At 40.9% G+C, this 19,943-nt stretch overlaps 1 protein-coding gene across 5 annotated transcripts in view; it reads left to right on the top strand.

Moving 5' to 3' along the window:
• Nucleotides 1–19,943, top strand: part of SMARCA2 (SWI/SNF related, matrix associated, actin dependent regulator of chromatin, subfamily a, member 2) — a 283,693-nt gene that overhangs the window by 150,862 nt on the left and 112,888 nt on the right. For all 5 annotated transcript variants that reach the window (XM_068235810.1, XM_068235819.1, XM_068235838.1 and 2 more), the window contains exons 16-24: nucleotides 2,902–3,065; nucleotides 4,810–4,876; nucleotides 6,870–6,980; nucleotides 9,577–9,819; nucleotides 12,130–12,243; nucleotides 13,027–13,134; nucleotides 14,866–14,952; nucleotides 16,462–16,508; nucleotides 18,836–19,002. In XM_068235810.1, the coding sequence (XP_068091911.1) occupies nucleotides 2,902–3,065; nucleotides 4,810–4,876; nucleotides 6,870–6,980; nucleotides 9,577–9,819; nucleotides 12,130–12,243; nucleotides 13,027–13,134; nucleotides 14,866–14,952; nucleotides 16,462–16,508; nucleotides 18,836–19,002 (1,108 nt within the window). The remainder of the gene's footprint in view (nucleotides 1–2,901; nucleotides 3,066–4,809; nucleotides 4,877–6,869; nucleotides 6,981–9,576; nucleotides 9,820–12,129; nucleotides 12,244–13,026; nucleotides 13,135–14,865; nucleotides 14,953–16,461; nucleotides 16,509–18,835; nucleotides 19,003–19,943) is intronic.

Raw genomic sequence — 19,943 nt, 5'->3', positions numbered from 1 at the left:
GGTTCCAGATCACAAAATAATGCAAATTGGCCTTACAGTTTTTAAAATCTGCAGCTGCCTGGGAATTACGGTAAAACAAAATAGACATTTTATAATGGCAAAAACATTTGTGCAGCCTTGATGGATAATTGTTATAGTTTTATTACAGTATGACAAACTAACGTAAAGAGGTTTGTAGATCCCAAATCTGTCACTACCAGAAATTCTGAAAATTATAGTTCTATCAGCTATCTCCCAATGAGCTAATAAACCATTTCTTCTCACTGCAATGCTTCAAGTGGCTGGTAAGCTGGTCATGTGACACCCCTCAGAGTTGCACGGTTAAAATTGGCTGCTGGGAAGAGCCTGCCAATAGGTTTGCTTCTGCATAGTTTCATCACTGTATGTTAATAACTATAAAGTGCTTATATATTTGTGGGAATGTACTGTATATACTTGTTTCTAATTAAATGGTGGCAGCTATAGTTGTGCTTAGAAGTTTACATACCCTGTCAGAATTTGATTTATTGACCATTTTTCAGAGAATATGAACACAAACATTTCTTTGGTTGGTTACTGGTTGGCTTAAGCCATTCATTGTCAAACCACTGATTGTACTCTTATTAAAACATAATCTCTACCCAAATGACCCTGATCAAAAGTTTACACCCCCTGGTGATTTGGCCTAATAATATGCACACAACTTGACACAAACTGGTTTTAATGGCTATTAAAGGTAACCATCTTCACCTGGGATCTGTTTGCTTGTAGTTAGTGTGTATAAAAGGTCACTGAGTTTTTGTGCTCTTGACAGACCCCTATATCTTTCATCCAGTGCTGCTCTGATGTTTTTTGGGATGCTAAGACATGGGGAAATTCTGCCAGGGTATGTAAGCTAATGAGAACTGTACATTTATTCCTAAACCTGTTCATGTTGTGCTGTTGAGCAGTGCTGTGCACTATGCTTTAGGGCCCGTTTCCACTATAGCGTTGCGGAATCGCCGGCGAATCACCGCAGGCAAATCGCATGCGGGTGCGATTCCGCATGCGTTTTTTGCCGCGATTTCGCATGCGATTTCGCATAGGTTAGGGTGATGCGATTTTAACCATGTCACTGCCTGTGTGAATTAACATGGGTACCTATGCGAAATCGCATGCGAATTCGCGGCAAAAAAACGCATGGGGAAAACGCATGCGATTTCCCTATTAAATACATTGCGTGCGATTCACCTGCATTTCACACGAATTCTGAGGGCCCTAGCATGCAGATTTTTTTCTGCACAGAAAAACGTTCAGGAAAACGGACAAGTGGAAACAGTCCCATCCTCTTGTACTGGCTATGCGAATTCGCATGCGGGCAACGCATGCGAATTCGTGATAGTGGAAACGGGCGCACTGGTTCTGCTTCTCTACTGAGGGGTTTCCCAAATTGTGGAGCTAGTACCACTGGTAGGACCCAATCACCTTAGATTGGCCACCACAGGGTTCCAAGTTTGTGTGTAGAGTTACTTTGTGGGGGAGGATGTTTGTTATAGTGGCAATACTGATAATAGATACTATGGAAATGTTGGCAAAGCTGTATGTATATAGGACAGCTGGGAAAAATTATCTAAATTACGTGCAGTTACTTAAAGTGAAACTCTACTACTCGGTGATAAAAAGACAGTCCCTTCAGTTCAGATATAAACCATATTTCCAAATTGCTTATATACATGAGTGGCATTGCTAAAGAGCCATGGGCCACAGTGCACATTTTACACTTTGCCCTCTTGTTTATCACTGTATGTATAATGATCACATAATACAGACCACCACTGTGTGTGAGAGGAATAAGGACAGGAAACGGAATGGTTTGTCCATGATTACCATTAGTCACAGCACATACAGAGGTAATTATTGCAACTTTAGCACCAATAAAGAACTTAGGGCTCTTTCACATTAACCAACGCATCATGAACCCTTATTTCGTACAGGCGTTAAATGACATCAGGAAGTTGCAGTGGGATGCTGATTAGCGACAGTAGTTATAATTCACCCGTCAGGAAAAGCCAGTGCCGGACGATTAAAAGCTCCCGGGTGCGTTGAACCGCAACGCACCAAAACGCAGCGTTAGACGTGAAATTTAAAATGAAACTCTGTTGACTTTCATTTTACCTTGGTTAACGCAATCTATTGCCTTTGCGTTAAAACGCTGAAAATCAGCTCAGGTTTGAAAGAGCCCTAAGGCAGTGATTGTAGGAAGTCCTCCAGTGGGCGCCTCTGGCCTGGAGCCCTGGTCCCTTTGCAACCTCTGTATCACCTATTGCTCAGACTTTAACATAATTCCTAAAAGAGCCTGTAATATGAGAGTGTAAGTATATGCTACCAGTCAGTGAGATTGGTCCAAGTGTGGAAAATGAATAACAAAGTCCTACTCTGGGCACTAATTTCTTACAAAGCACCACAAAAGGATTCTAATACTACATAAAACAAGTGCAGATTCCGGGCTTGCAAAGGCAAGGAATTTCAGTTTCATTTAGTTTTGGAAAATTAAGAGCTGACTGCATTTGATTTAGAAATAATATCTTTAGCACATTAATTTCTGTAGTCTGTTTTGTTTTCAGTGAAAGTAGAGATTCACTTTAAATCTAGTCATAAAAAAAAAAGTGATGGCTTACCAAGAGGTAAATTGAGTCTATATAATGAACCTTCGCACTGCTTCCTCCTTGCCATGTACCATACATGACACTAGAGATGTGAAAACTCTTCATACCTGATTCTGTAATTACTGCTGAAGACTGAGAATGTTATTCATCCCTACTGCTGCATTTTAAAGCCTGCTGTGTGTCCCACTAGAAAGGGGTGTCAGTTTGAGGCACCATTTTGTCATTCATGTCAGAAGTGTTTTTACTGATTTGTATCCATTTTGCACTGCAATTTCAGGTCCAAGGCTTGGAGTGGATGGTTTCTCTATATAACAACAATTTAAATGGAATTCTAGCTGATGAAATGGGACTTGGAAAGACAATTCAGACTATTGCACTCATAACCTATCTGATGGAGCACAAGAGACTTAATGGTCCCTATCTCATTATTGTTCCACTCTCGTAAGTAAAACATTTGTTTCTTTTTAGTCGATTTCTCATTGATGCATAGTTTTCTTTTTGAGGCATTCTCAAGTCTTTTAGTCAAACTCAGCAGTGAAGGTCTGTGGAGAAGAAGTGTAAATTTGAGTGCATTGGCATATTACATTTTTCGGATTCAAAGTCCTAAAGAGGAACTTTTTTTCTGAAAGCTGCAGGTAGAGATGCAGCGTACACACAGACAGGAAGGAGGCAGCCAGTAGAGTAAAGCCAAATACTCTCCTAACTATGCAGGAAGATGAATCATTCCCCGATCCATCTTCCTGCCAGTGGGTATACATGACGACATGCGACGGGCGCTAACGAGAGTTCAAGTGATCACGGTATTTTGTGTGGGAGTCATCTGGAATCATAAAGATCACATCCTTTGTGCCGGTCGTTGTCTCTGTGTGTCACCAAACGTCGTTTGCGAAATCGTGTGTCTGTACCCATGTCGCAAGATTGTGCATACGGTCACTCAAAAATTGAGTAGTGGATACAGGCCTTATAGGGAACCTTAACTCTAAGCAACAAAATTAGTTTTACTTGCCTGGGGCATCTACCAGCCCCCTGCAGCCATCCTGTGCCCTCGCAGTCACTCATGGCTCCTCTGGTCCCCCGCTGCCAGCTAGTTTCGTTTTTGCCGACTGGGAGTCGGCCGGCCGCCATGCATACGTTTTTACGCATTACACCCGTAACGCGTAAAAATGTACTTGTTGATGTCTGCAATAGCTTCCTGCACCAGCAGGAATGCGTAAAAACGTACGCATGGCAGCCGGCCTCAACAAAAACGAAACTAGCTGGCAGCGGGGGACCAGAGGAGCCACGAGTGACTGCGAGGGCACAGGATGGCTGCAGGGGGCTGGTAGATGCCCTAGGTAAGTAAAACTCATGTTTTTTTTTTTTTTTTAGAGTTCAGGTTCCCTTTAAGTGCGGGGGGGGGTTCAGTCTCGCATTTAATTGTGTACTTTTTGTTAAATTATGATTCACACACCTTGAACATGCATGTTTAAATCCGCTCGCAGATTATAAGGTTCTTTTCTCCTCCTGTGTTACCCCCCCCCCCCCCCCCCCTCTCATCTCAAATTGTTCTAATGTTTCTCATCTTGTTAAATAAATTGTAGCAAAAATTGCTCCTCCATGCACTCATTCAAAGGTTCTGTGCGTTGCACTTTTTTGTTTCTTGTACCACCAGCTCCCTCTGGTGGTTCTGAGTTTTCTAGAGACTAACATGGACCTTCAATACTGCAGAAGGTACTGTAGATGCTGAATGTTAGCCAGAGATGAGGACACACAGGCATTGAGGATAATGGTGATATCCCACATTCACTGCTCTAATTAACATTGATCCTACTCAGTGATGCCTCTTACATTTCTGTTGCTTAATTTTCCACTTGTACTATCCATGAACTATGTACATTTTTATGGTACCCACTATTCTCTATATTGAGCACTGTACAGTGTCATGGAAAATAGCGCTGCTACATTAGTAAAATAATACAGTGGAAACTGCTGTTCATGTACCACAAACTTGTGGGATTATACAAAAACGGCTTTCAGCAAGTTGTCTCTTTTCCACAATACTCTGGAAAATTACCTGCTACACCTGCAATTTTATATAAACTGGTGTTAATTGGGCCTTGCAGAAAGTTACTTATATAATGATATTTAGTGTTTTGCTCTTACTGTGTTTTTTTTCCCCCTTACTCTCTATTCTGCTTTTCTTTAGGACATTATCCAACTGGCAGTATGAGTTTGATAAATGGGCTCCTTCTGTAGTGAAAATCGCTTACAAGGTACAAAGTGTTTATTTAGCACACCAGAGATTAGAAATCTTGTCTGCATAATTCCTTTTCATGGATTTTCTTTTCTTAAGATGCTGCAGAACATTACCATGTTAACTGCAATACAAGCTAATCATTGTAAAGAATGCTGCAATAAAGACTAATTACTTTCAGATGGAAAGATGCTGCACAAAATTGTTCATCATCATATCCAATATATTTTGATGAGTGCAGTAATGGCTGTATCTCTTGCATGCCATTTTGTGTGTTTCCCTGATTGGATCTGTGCTTGAAGATGGCCACCTGCTTCTCAGAAATATTGCACTTCTCTTGCTTGTCATGCTCAGCTTAAGTGATGGCAGTCTTACCTATCTCCTGTGATTTCCAGAGTCTTGCTTGATTAGAAGGCTTTGTGACAGCTGTAGAGTTGTATTCTTTATCTGCCACTCATGTTTATGCAAAACAAATGTTTCTTCCTGCTGTATATTATTAACCCTTCATGGCCAGGTGTCCTGTAAATCCTTCAGATGCATTTTTCTTGAGGGGCAAGACATAGGAAACACATTTACAACTTCCCTGCAAAACTACTGGGGTCATCTGGAAAGTAACAACTGTTTACATTTAATTAATTAATGAGAAACCTATTTTATTTTGGACACACAGTGGCCTCAATTCACTAAGCTTATTCCCTGTCTTTAATAACTCTTCTAGAGTTGTTACCATGGTGATACGGCATGTAGTATTCAGGAAACATTTTACCTCAGGCAAGCCTAAAGTTAACTCTTCTGTCTTTAAGTTAACTCTTCAATCCTTAAAATAACTCCAGAGTTAAAGACAGGCTGTTCATTAACTGCGTGTGAAAATAACTACAGAGGAGGTAACTTAACTACAGAGGAGGTAACGTAAGGAATGAAGAGATAAGATAACTCTCTTACTGTGTGGAGGTAAGTTTTCTCTTGCTTTATTATCTCCAGCATGATTTTAGTGAATTTCCTGAATACTACATGCCTTATCACCATGGTAACAACTGTTGAAGTTATTAAAGACAGGAGATAAGCTTAGTGAATTGAGGCCATGGCCTCAATTCACTAAGATCATGCTGGAGATAAGGCAAGAGAAAACTTACCTCCACACAGTAAAAGACTTATCTTATTTCTTCATTCCTTACGTTACCTCTTCTGTAATTAATTTACCTCCTCTGTAGTTATCTTCACACACAGTTAATGAACAGCCTGTCTTTAACTCTGGAGTTATTTTAAGGATTAAAGCGTTAACTTAAAGACAGAAGAGTTAACTTTAGGTTTGCCTGAGGTAAAATGTTTCCTGAATACTACATTCCTTATCACCATGGTAACAACTCTAGAAGAGTTATTAAAGACAGGAGATAAGCTTAGTGAATGGAGGCTATTGTCTTCTAACTACTTCTGCACATAAACCCCTTCCTTTATTTAAGCTTTTAACCTATTTTTTTTGTTTTGTTTTAGTGTTTCCCGTTCCCCCCCCCCCCCCCCCCCCAAATGTAGTAGCATCACACTCCTCACCTATTGGGTTATAGGAAATGAGGCGGGGTGGGGGAGAGACTTCGTGTTAATGCTGCTAAACACACAGTTACCAGCATTCTGCAGTCATGTAACAAGTGGTGCAGGGAGAGATGAGGTTAACCTGACAGGTTCAGGTTAAATCACACATAAATAATACTTTGCGTGGCAGATGAACGCAAACATCTGCTATTTTCTGGTTGACCCGCGTAGCTTCAGCATCATACACATATTACAGTTTCTATGAACATGTTAGATAAACATTCTCGTTACATTCCAGATCTTAAAATGTATCTCTTTGATGCATTGTAAGCCAGTGGTTTATCAGAAATCTGCCATCAGATTGTTTGGAGTTAAATATAGTCTTCTGTGTCTTTGTTGTACGTTTTAGCATGTAGTGTTAGAAATTCATTAAAAATGAGATGATTGGTTGTCTGTGAACGATCTATCTTGTCTTTTTATTTCAGGGAACGCCTGCCATGCGTCGCTCTCTCGTTCCTCAGCTACGGAGTGGGAAATTCAATGTCCTTTTGACCACTTATGAGTACATTATAAAAGACAAGCACATTCTTGCAAAGGTATTTTATGTCCTATTTTAAAGTGAACTCTAGGTGAAAATTAATGGACAAGATAAACAATTGTAATTATCATCCTACTCCTGAAAATGACCTTTTTTTAACTATCCCATGGTTTTATTTGATATTCAAACATTTAAAAAGTAGATTTTTTTTATTATATTGTCTCTGCTCAATGGCATTATCTCAGAGTCCCAGAGCTAAAATATGTGTACTATTGACTTTTTTTTATCTATCCTCTGCTCTCAGAAGTTGTTCTCTGCAGGAAAGTGTTTATGGCTTTAATTCTTTTATCAGTGAGGGTTGCACCATTATCCAACAAGACATAGTATCACTTGCATGCCTGAAGGTTAACTTTCAGGCACAACAAGAGAAAAAGAAGCTTAGTAATTTGTGTGTTTGGCACTGTACATACACATGTTTATCTCCTCATTTCACCTCGGGTACACTTGAATTGTTTTTATTTAGTATATAGCAGTTGTAATATTTTCATCTTAAAGCTCTAGTGTCGGCGTGTGTATTTTTAATGCCTTTTATGTGGGATACAGCATTTGCATTGCACAGTTTTTTTGTTTTTTTTCTTTTTGCTAAACACATTGAAGACAGAGGATCAGCAGAACAGGCAGGCAATTGGCATGATTTTAAAAGGAAAAATATGGCAGCCTTCATATGCCTCTCACTACAGGGTCACTTTAGATTTGATAATTATGGGGTATTTTTTGGATTATGTTCAGATAGCAATGTTGTTTACAATCTTATGTTAATGCCGCTAGTGTGAAGTCTGCAATGTGGGCTCAGTGTTGCTAGCCAGGAATAATTAAGCCATACCATAAAATGTCTTAACATTCCACAGCATACATATTTTTTTTCCAGGCAGCAATCTGTTTTCACATAGCCAGATGTGATGCATTCTGCATTGGTAATTACTAGTCTGGTCTCTCCTAACGTGATCGGGGAAGCTTTGTGCAGCCCTGGGCAACAATGGGTAGCAGATGGAAATAAGAGAATTCTGTACCTCCTGACTGCTTTTCCTTGATGCTGTGTACGGCTTGCCCAATACCACCTTGTTATTTTGGATAGGTCTGCTGTGGTTTATAATCTCATTAATGCATGAATCAGTGTTCAGGAGGATTTACTGGTGCATTAAAATGATTTTATTTGAAGTTGTTGGCAAGGACTCAGAGAGTCTGGCAAACGGACTGTATCCTGGGAAGGTGGTGTGGTTAGCCATCCAAATTATTCATATGCTAGCACTTCGTGCAAGTTGCAGATAAAGTAAGCTGATGCTCTTGGTATGCTTATGTGCAGATACTTATATCCAGATGATGTAATACTTTGCCCTGTGTGTAACTGCTGCTGTGATACAGTCATGGTTCATTTATTTCACACCTCAGTCACAGGCTTTACAGTTTAAATATGAAAAAGAAGAAAAAAAACTTGTCAAATCCATGTATTTAAATGCGCCTGGTGCATCCCAACCTAGCTTCATGTGTATTTAAAGAGACCTGTCTTCCTTTTAAAATCAGGAAAATAATGTTAAATTGGGGCGTTAAATCACTTAGTATAGTAATACATCTTCTTTCCAGTTGGGCAGAAGTTAATAATCAGATTTTGTTTGTGTTAAATTCTATCTGAATATCCCCTTTGGGGTGAACCTAAAATACTCCTCTATAATGCTTTCTCTCACTCAGGCTTACAAAAGGAGCAGCTAATCAGAATGAATCTATGCTTCATGATTATCAGTCTCAAAGGCAGAGGGAAATTACACATTGAATCAGGGCAAATACTTTTATGTATCAGGTTTCTTTTTTTTTGGGCGGGGGGGTGAAGGAGAAATGGCTGCACAGAGGCACAATCTTCTGCCCAAGTATTGTAACCTTGATGTATGTGTGAAATCTCCGAAAGAGTTTATGAACATAAAAAGGAACGTTGCCCATAGAAACAACCCTACTCCATTTCTAAAAATATTTCATTTTTATTGCTGTCAAAAATATCTAAACAAGATTGTAAACCATTTATAAAGCATTAACTTTCACACCCCTCAGATGACCAATTGATTATCATAAATCAATTACAATTCATTAATATTGCCTTGCTCTGGTCCAAAATCATGTATGCTAATAAATACTATGTGCAGGGCCGGCACTACCATAGAGGCAAAGGGGGCAATTGCCCCAGGGCTGCAAAGCGGATTGGGGCCCTCCAAGGTGTCCCCCTGCCGACTTAACTGTGCTCCCCTGCCACATCTGTGAAAGAGCATCTCACCTGTCCCGAGGTGCACCACAGAGGATCATGCCCGTCGGGACAGGCGAGTTGCTACTCTGTCAAAGACATTGCAGGGGCCTTGGGGAGGACAGTCAAGTCGGGGGGTTAGTGGGGAGGGGCACAGCTGACTCAGGGGCCCTGTGGCTACAACAAATGGTCTCTAATGTGGCTCTATAGTGGGGGCATGGAGGTGTCTTTCAGGGGGTCTCTGGGCCCCATTGTTGCTAGAACTGGCCCTGACTAGGTGCTCAATCCTGTCTTTATGCATTGTACAGGTTTGTATGAAGGACATTGCCTTTTTGTCTTGCTATAAATTATATGTCCGTGTTTTCAGATCCGATGGAAATACATGATTGTGGATGAAGGACACCGAATGAAGAATCACCACTGCAAATTAACCCAGGTTCTGAACACTCATTATGTGGCTCCGAGACGTATCCTGTTAACAGGCACCCCATTGCAGAACAAATTGCCAGAGCTGTGGGCTCTCTTGAATTTTCTCTTGCCTACTATCTTCAAAAGCTGCAGCACATTTGAACAGTGGTTCAATGCCCCATTTGCCATGACTGGAGAGAGGGTAATGAGCTTTAACATTTGTTGTAGATCAAAAGGAATGCACACACACTAGTACTGTAGGAAGGAGCTCATCACTGTTCACCGTAAAACGCTTCAGATCAGGAAAATCAAAGAGAGTACAGAAAGTGTCCAGCAAATGCACCATCCTCAATACAATGGATTCAGCAGTACAATTTACCCAGGTTAGATAGATAGATAGATAGATAGATAGATAGATAGATAGTTAGATAGATAGATAGACTAAATATTGTCCTGTGTGCTTAGTAAGAGTGGAAATCATAAAAACAGAAAGTTCACTACCAACTGTTATTACTGCAGACCTTTCAATAACCCTGCACTGGACCAAACAGATTGCAAATTAGCAAGGACATCAATGGTTACTGCTTGTGCCTCAGGTTCAATGACTGCGTAAAATACTATGAATGCCAATGGTTTAGTGTGATCTGGACTGCAACAGTTTTCATCAATGAGCCTGTCAGTAAAATGTCTTAGCCTCTAGCAGCCTAACGCTCTACATTATCACTGCACTGCGCACATTTGTTTCTAGCAGACAGAAAGATGCAGCTTTCTGCTTATTCATCTGAGCTGCCCTCTGACACAGTGGATGCAGGCCAAGCTTGCTTGGCAAGTGCTATTTGGAAACCAAACCCTAACAGCTTCTCAAACTGACCTGCTGAAGTACAGGGGAGAGGTTAGTTGTGAAATTCGGCAATTTCACACATGCAAGTGTCTCTGTAAGCAATATAGCTTCAATGCAACGGTTAATATCAGAAAATCACAGGAACTCTCTTATCTGTAATGCATTTTGACTTTCAGTCTCTCTATGAGCGAGTCAGAAAGTTGTGCAGCTCTTAGTGCATTCTGTGATAAATCACACTGAGCACTTGGGAAGAATGCTGTGATCAGAGAATAATAATTGAAAAATCACTGTTAGTTTTTGCATAAGGTCTCAGGCCTCGTTCACATATTTGTAGCGCAGATGGCCGTGCGATCGGAACGCAACGCATACGACCGCACGCCATCTGCACTGCTACCCGCTGCGCTGCTGATCCCATGGGGTCAGCTCTGCGCTTGTGGGCAGTACACAAGCGTATCATAGCGCATCGTACTGCTTCACAGCGCCTTTAAAGTGAACGACAGAAGGGCTGTCTATGCCCTTCTGCCGTTCTTGCGTGTCGTACATCATGCGCCCTTCCAAATGCGCACGGAAGTGCGTATGGTGTGAACGAAGGCTAATAAGTCTACAGTATTTAGAAGTTCCTATAGCATCCAGCGTACCACACAAATTCTTTTCTGTCTTCTTAATGAGAAATGAATGAACTCAATTTGTTTTAATTTTGGTTTTTCACTTACTTAAAAATGTACAACAATAAAACAGGCCTTGGCAGGCTACACATAGGCTGGACCTTTATTCATAGTAACACGTTTTTGTTCATAGATTTGTATGTGCAATACTAGTATGCTAAACTTCGGCACTGATAGCCTGAAACTGTGTGCTTTTTAGTGTAGGATTACTGGCGATAAATATCTAATGCTCCCTAAATGACCCTTTCGACTAGCAAAGAGCAAATGTTCTCCTAACATGGAAGTTTCCACTGACCCAGGAAAAGAAAGAAATTGGCTCAATGAAAGCCCGCAGCTGCTGTTTACTAGCTATGTGCGCAAACCCACTAGCAGCCTTTTCTAAGTGCTAGTGTTTTGAAATCGCTCTTGCTAATGTAATGCTATGGGGGATTTTTATAAAATCACATCCCTCTAGTGGGATCACTCCATAGCATTACACTAGCAAGAGCTTTTCAAATCACAAAGCACTCAGAAAAATCTGAACTCCATGCTTGCTTATACTTTAGCACACTGTGATGTACTCAAATAGCTCCATGCCCATTGCTTTAAAGTGTCCATGTCCTTGTTCACTCCCGTCCTGTCTCTACTGCCGTCCCGTCTCTACTGCGCTTGTACAGGATGCTCCCGTGCCAAGGCTGCGCACACGTGTAGTGGACAGCGACTGGCGAAAGAATGTGAGCAGCGGCGCAGGACCAGAGGATCGTTCCAGGTATGCTTGGGCACAGGATGGCTGCAGGGGGCTTGCAGAAGCCCCAGGTAAGTGAAACTTTAGGGGTCTTCAGGTCTGCTTTAAATTCGTATCAAGAGCAAGAATATACTGAAAAATGTTGAAAGTAAGTGTTACATTAGCAACACTTTTCTGCAGATTTGTTAGAACGGGATTTTCTAAAGCAAAAATGTTATTTTCTATGTATTGTCCTTCCTGAATTGTATGTACCCAATTAACTAATTTTTTGCATTCTTAAAGGTGGATTTAAATGAAGAAGAAACTATACTGATTATCCGGCGTCTGCATAAAGTGCTGCGCCCATTCTTGTTGAGACGGTTGAAGAAAGAGGTGGAGTCTCAACTTCCAGAAAAGGTCTGTAATGCCGATGGTTGCTCATTGTATTCTTTCTATAGCAAACTTGGAACATTAACTGGTTCCAGACCGACGCAGTTGAAATCTATGTTCCGCTTGTGGCTGGACGGATCTGACGAGGCATAGATTTCAACAATGGTTGGCCTGCATTCCCGCCGATCGCACCGTTGTTTCCCCACCGCAGATCACTTGCCCTGACGTCTATATGACGGCAGAGCTGTGTGAGCCGGTCAGGAGCCGATTTCATTGGCTCCTGAACCTGTCATCAAGGTAAGCCAATCCCATTGGCTTACATTGATTGACAGTGTCAGGAGCCAATGAAACCAGCTCCTGACCTGCTTGCATAGCTCTGCCGTCATAGAGACAGCAGAGAGAGGGACCTGCGGCGGGACAGAGCAATGTGACCAGCTGGAGTGGCGGATTATTGTGGCGATTCGTCGATAAGCGCCGTTTTATTGGAAGTCTTGTACCTGTCTTGTACATTGGTACTTAATGGGCAGAAAATTCTTGTACCAGTCTTGTACATTGGTACTTAATGGGCAGAAAATTCTGATATGTTCTTATAAACCTAGAACTCCTGAAGTGCCTTTATCTCCGCCTTGAGCAAATTAGTAGAAGTATGATGATCTTGGCCTCCTATTGTGTATGCAGTACATCTTTATGTGCAATACTTAATTTTTTTTTCTATACACATTCAAAGGTCTTTATATTGTTAGTTTTTTTTTTTTGGAAAGGAGTGTCCTTACAATCATTCAACTTTTAACCCTAATCTATGTATTTTAGGTTGAATATGTAATTAAATGTGACATGTCCGCTCTCCAGAAGATTCTGTATCGCCACATGCAAGCAAAAGGCATTCTTCTCACAGATGGATCTGAAAAAGATAAGAAGGTACTTTTGATTACTGATATGCAAAGTTGTGTAATCCCTTCTTTCATGTGGAATCCAACATAAGCAAACCGAAAATAAGAAGGTAAAAAAAAATTAGAAGATAAACTATATCATCAAAAAAAATGTAGTTTTTAAACTGGAAAACATAAATGTGTTATTACATTTTGAATTTTGCAACAACTTTAATAGTATAAAGCAAAAAATAGTACGTCAGACTGAAAGAAGACCAGATAGATTACACAGTCCTTTCAGCCAAATAGTGGCATTCACAGTGTGTCATAGAGACCTGCATCATGTCAGGCACCCAAGGGTTAAGGGCCCATACACTCAGCCGATTTTCTGGCCGACCGATCGATCGAAATCGATCGATTGATCGATTGCAAATCGGTTGGCCAATCGACCGATCGACGGCCGATTTCGATCGATTTCGATGGATTTCCATCGAACTGGCAGGGTGGAAAATCTAGGTCGATCTGATGAGATTGCTTATCATTTTGCATTGGCCCTAATGGAAATCTGATGGCAAAAAAAATGCCATCAGATCGAATTTCAATAGATTTCAAACTGAAATCTATTGGAATTCTATCCTGGTAAAAAAAGTTCTAAAAACGCATCAGATAGATCATCAGATGCATTTCTTATCTATCTGCTGCCGATCTGACGAGTGTATGGGCACCTTTACCCGAAATGCAGGTTGTGTTTGGGCGACCCACATTGTATGTATTTGGGTTTTGGCTTGGGTGTGGGGGTAGAAAGCATTCCAGGTAAGTCTTTGGCTTTTGCTCACCAAAGTCTGTGATCGCTTAGGGCCTGTTGATACTTGTGCAAATTCACAGCATTTCCCCACATGCGAATTCGGAGGGGAAAACTCAGCTTATTTAAATCAATAGGCTGCCATCGGATTCGCTTGTGCGGACAAAATTGGATGTCATTCTGCATTCTTAAACGCATCCGAATCTTTATAACAGTGCATGGCGCAACTAGTGGGATTCGGATGTGTCTCGCATCACAGCTGTGCCAGCCTGTGTGATGTCTCAGATCACACAGTGGAAACGGGAAAACTTTTCTTTTTCATAGCTCTCAAGCTATGATTCTTTGTGACCTGCAGCGCTGGCCCAAAAGTTTTAATATTTTTAGCAGCATAGGAAGCATCTGGGGAGTAAAGCTATGTACACACGCTCAACAAATTGCCTAATCAGACGACAATCCTAAAAAAAACAATGGTAGGCAAACGACGACGAGCGACCAATATCGAGCATGTTGCCCAATCCATCTGGTGGATCAACTCAGACTGTTGGCCAGATATTGTGCAATCGGCCACATGTGTACAATGTCGTTTAAATGGTATTGTTCTACAGAATGCGTGCATGTTGTGAATGTCTCCTCTGGTTGCGTGCACAGTACTTAAATGAGTTGGTGTGCAGATAACCTTGTTGGAAAGACTTGTCTTTCTCGCCAGTAAAGTAGTTTCCGCAACATTGGTTGCTTTTTACTTTTTAGAGCATGTGTACCTTAAGAGCTGTTCACTAACTAGTTGATGACCAGTTGTTTTATGGTGCACCTCTTCACCCCAGCTTTGCTTTAAGATACATTTTGGTTGTTGAATAGATTTAGAATTTGCTAAAAAATAAATAAAAAAATATTAATTGCCATTCACCTGCAATGTAATGGGGAAAACTGAATATGTTGCGCTAATAGTAGAAATGATCTTGTAACTAATTTGTATTACAGGGAAAAGGTGGTGCAAAAACACTTATGAATACTATTATGCAGTTAAGGAAAATCTGCAATCACCCCTTCATATTCCAGCACATTGAGGTAAGTGTTACTTGTGACTTAAGCAAATGCCTTGAGACCAGCTCAAGAAGTCCTCATAATGATCAGTACAAAGTACATAGGGCTACATTTCATAATGACTACCAGTATTGTGACATGTTAAAGATCACAGAGATTTAAATGTACTTGGTATCCATCTACTCTTGAAGCCGAGTTGTCAAGGAACAACACCTTTGACCCGCTACAATCTATCAAGAATCTCCACAGTTGCAAATCCTTCAGATGCCCTATGGTCAATCGGGCAGGGGTCGCTGCCAATCACAGCCACTGCTCTGCTCTTTTACTTTAGCCAATGGTCTCATGCAGACAGGACCACAGATCCATCATCGGGGCCATCACTGCACTTGCTGAGTAGCAGTGACTACATCGGTCACTGCTGCTCAGCGAGTGCAGTGGTTGGCCCGAATCAACAACGGTTACAATGCAGAGCAGCGGCCGTGATTGGCAGTGCCTCCCCCTCTGCGCTACTTCCGCACACGCGATCAGCCACTGCACCCGAGATGGAGGGTGAGTGATCCATTGGCCCAAGTATTAAGATGGATTGGCTATTAGGTCATGCCTGTGTGGGGCATAGCAGGCAAAAGGAGGCAGGAATGATATAGGAGGACAGAGGAGAGGACAAAGCTGGACGTAGGGGAAACAGGAAGGAAAGAGGAGAACATGAGGTACAAGGAAGGCTCAAGAGAGCCCCAAAAAGATGCACCTGCACCATTGAAGCACCAGGATTAGTATTTTTCCCCCTGGTTTTTGTCCTCTAAACTAGGTGTCTTATGGTCTAAAAAATATGGTACATTCCACCACGTGGAAAAATCCTCAAAAAGCATACCGCTGCTATGCTGATGGCACCCAGCTGTGTTTATCATTAAAACCTGGCATGACAGACCCTATTTCACAAATAAACACACTTAGCTGAGCTTCAGAAGAGTATGAATGACAACTGGCTTAAAGTGGTCCTGGACTCAGAACTTCCTCTTTGCTTTAAAAGATACGCAACAGCATAATAACCTTTAAAGAAAAACATTTCTTTGTTACAGCTGATATAAACTCTGCAATAAATCTGCAGTGTGTCTACTTCCTGTTTTCATGGGAACAGACATTACAAATTAACTGCTCAGCATTGGCAGAGGAGATTCCTGAGCTGACACAGCTGTAAAATCAAATTACGATGGTGATTATTAACAGATGAGGGGAAACTGGACAGGATAAACTTTCAAAATACATACAGGGGGCATTTTCTGCTTCTGTCCCATGCAAACACTGACTAAACACTGACTAACACTGCGGTCCTCAAGTGGTTGAAGACAAATGCTGGTGCATTTAAGTGTTTACTTTGTTACTGGTGCACTATAGTGTTTGTGATAGCTTTGCAGTAGGATTATTGTATTTTTTATTTTAAAAATGTTAGCACCATCTTCATTTGGAATTGATATTCTTTTTACATTTTCTTTGTATGTTTATACTTTCTCACTACACCAATTCTATTTTTGGTAGGAATCCTTTGCTGAACATCTGGGATATGCAAATAACATCATCAACGGGTAAGTCACTTTAATATTTAGCATTTGCTGGTAGATTCACATTTTAAGCATTAAGCTGCTTGTTTCATGAATATCCAATGAACCATTTTCTATATTACTCTGACACTACAGAAAATTATATTACTCTGACACTACAGAAAAAACATCCACCTTAGATTGACAGCTTTATATGTTCTGAAGTATAGTTTTCCAAGAGAACAAACACCTGCTGGTCTTTCATACACTCATATTTGAATTTTGTTAACTTCTTTAAACACAAAATTAGAAAAGCGTTGTATCTTCCTTAGCAACAGAACCCCTTTCACCAGATGCCACAAATGGCTTACTTCAGCAATAAAACATACAGTCCACATTGACCATACAATCAGGGCCGGATTTCTGGGAAGGCCATGGCCTAGGGGATAAAATCAGATAAGATCAGAAGGGCGGCAGGACTTGGAGAGAGAAGAGGTCATATGTCAAAGTAAATCATCACATCTGGTCCCGCAGCGTAGCCAGCCAGCGCCCTGCTCTGCACTAATAGCTGAATTCCAGAGTTCCCCAATCCCTGCATCTCTCACGCACTTACTGGTGTGTTATGACCAGCAGCATCTGCTGTCACCTGATGATCCATTCCTCTGCATGATGGACATACAGGCTGTTGTGAGAAATACCAGGGATTTACATTACAAAGCGGATAGAACTGAGTTCCGGTGAGTTTTAATGCAGGCATTCACAAACATCAGTGAGCTCTGCTAGTTTCTTCACTTTTTTTTTTTTTTTTTTTTACAGCTGTGACACTGACCCCAGCAGCTGTTACTTACACTCTTATCTAACCCTAATTTATGACTGTTTCTCTTTTGTTTTTTTCTTCCTAACTAGCCTATTGTCTGCTTCAGTTAACTCTTTCCTGACAAATTTTCTGTCCTCAAGTTCCTACCATCTATGAGAACAGCAGGAATAAAAATGCTGTTTGCCTACCTTTCATTGCTAAACTGTCACTTTAAAGGACACCTGAGCTGTTACTACCACTATGCTAGTGTGTATGGTTTGGCATCCTTTTGCTTTCCTGTAGCAGTAGAGCATTGTACAATCTTAGCCATCAGTGGAAGCAGCGAGTTTTGAATCAGGATGATGCCATTTATTGGTTTAAAAGAAAAAGAGTAAGCTTTCTGCTAATACGCCGTCTTCACACTTTGTTCCTGTATGCTGTCAATATGTTAGAGCACACCGCCATATGTACATTCAAAAGAGATGCATAGATTTTTCAGCAAATTATAAATAAATGTCATTCAGATGCTTTAAAGTGGAGCTGAACTCTTGCACAGGACAGAAGGAAAACCTAGAGAAATTCACCCTGTATGTATTTAGAGAGCCTGTATAATTCCCCCTCATCTGTGTCTAATCGCAAATTGTAATTTGATCTCTATACTGTGTCACCTGACTGCCACAACATCTAAGCTCATTTGAAAGCACATGATGTTAATAGGCCTGCTTCCATGAAAGCAGAAAGTAGACACTCTGCAGATTTATTGCAGGATTTGTATCAGCTGTAACAAAGAAATGTTTTTCTTTAAATATTGTTGTTGCATATCTTGTAGAGCAGAGATGAAGTTTTGAGTTCAGGTCCACATAATTACATCAGAATATCCAAAGTGGGTCTTGACAGGATGTTTGCTACTTACCTGTTCTCTGATTTCGATGGGCTTCTCTCCATTGCAGTTCCCTGCCACCTGTTTGTGGCTCTGATTGCAGCCAGTCGCACAGAAGACGAAGAAGCAGCGCATGCTCTGGCCACTCGCGCTCCCTGTAATTTCTCGCTCCTGCCCAGATGTGCACAGCAACTGAGGCCGGTAAAGTGTCATGCATTCTTGACAAGTACCGGTCATACATCAGCATCATTTCTCAAGTATGCATGCCCAGAACACTATCGGCTGCTGTGCACATTCGGGCAGGAGCGCACATTACAGGAATTATTTGTTGAATGGGGGGCAGAGCAGCACAACTGAAATGAGCCCATTCAAACCAGTGATCACTAGTCAGTGTTGGACAGAATGTTGTTGTTGTTTTTTTTTTTGGGGGGGGGGCGGTTGGTGACAGCAGGCCTAGGGCACTGGAAAGTACAAATCCAGCCCTGCACACAATATATGTGAAATACATTACTGATTTTGGTGTTTTTCCTCATATCTTTACTTTTGGGATGGAAATATGTTGTATGTATTTCTTCTAAAAAAAAAAAAAAAAAAAAAAAAAAATTGATTCTAAAAATATTGATATTTTCTTTTTTTTTTTTTTTTTTTTTTTACTAAAGTGGACTGTACACTAACTAATATTTTTATGTCACACAGGCCCGACTTGTACAGAACCTCAGGAAAGTTTGAGCTGCTTGATCGAATTCTTCCCAAGCTGAGAGCCACAAATCATCGTGTCCTGCTCTTTTGTCAGATGACCTCACTCATGACCATCATGGAAGATTACTTTGCTTTCCGCAACTTCCTGTACCTTCGGCTTGATGGTTTGTATTATTTTGGATAGTGATAATATAGTTCAGTAAGAGCGTTTTAAAAACACTGAGGCTCCCCATCTGGAGATGGACCACAAAACCTGTATAACAGCGCTATAGGAAAAAAGTAATTTATAGTGAATTTTATGCTAGGCAAAGTGTAGATTTTAGATGTATGCATAAACATATATTTTAAGCTTTTACAATATTTTATCGTGATAGTGGTCTTTTAGTAATAAAAAGCCGTTACAGGTATGGGCTTTGTAATGAACTATTTACAAAGAGGTCATTTAATAATAAATCTTGTATATATAAATTCAATTGAAGTCGAAACCTACATGAACTTTTCAGCTAACTGGAAATGCCGTAAAGCGCAGCTGAACTGAAATAAACTCAATAGCTAATGAATTGTATGTGTAGTAGCAGTCGCATATAGAACTTTCGAGGAGTTTTATATATTTAATGCCTGGTACACACGATGCAATTTATATTTTGGTTCGATCGATAATATCCAGACGTGTCCGATCTTTTTCCAGTCGAGAAAGTGATCAATTTTGTGCAGTACTGATCTGAAAATTGATCTCTTTATTGATTGGCAGCAGATTCGACTACCCGGAAATTATGTATCGACCTGTCAATCTGATGGGAAAATTGCATTGTTTGTATCAGCCTTAAAGAAAACGACAGAGAAATGTTATTAAAAGTTTTCAACATACCTGAGGCTTCCTCTAGCCCATGCATGTCAAACTCCGGCCCGCGGGCCAAATTTGGCCCTCAGAGCCATTAAATTTGGCCCTCAAGTGGTTTCCCCACTTTGCATTATGTTTGGCCCATTCTAGACCACCAGGGAAGCTATATTGGAGGTGAAACCCTAAATCACGATGGAAGCCATATGGGGAGGGAGGAGGAAAGCACTAAACACTAGGGAACTGTATCGGGGAAGAAGGACCACT

This window comes from Hyperolius riggenbachi, chromosome 1 (assembly GCF_040937935.1).
Source record: "Hyperolius riggenbachi isolate aHypRig1 chromosome 1, aHypRig1.pri, whole genome shotgun sequence".
NCBI classification, from domain to species: domain Eukaryota; kingdom Metazoa; phylum Chordata; class Amphibia; order Anura; family Hyperoliidae; genus Hyperolius; species Hyperolius riggenbachi.
Note: the sequence above shows the minus strand (reverse complement) of the source record. Positions and strands in the feature narration are given on the sequence as shown.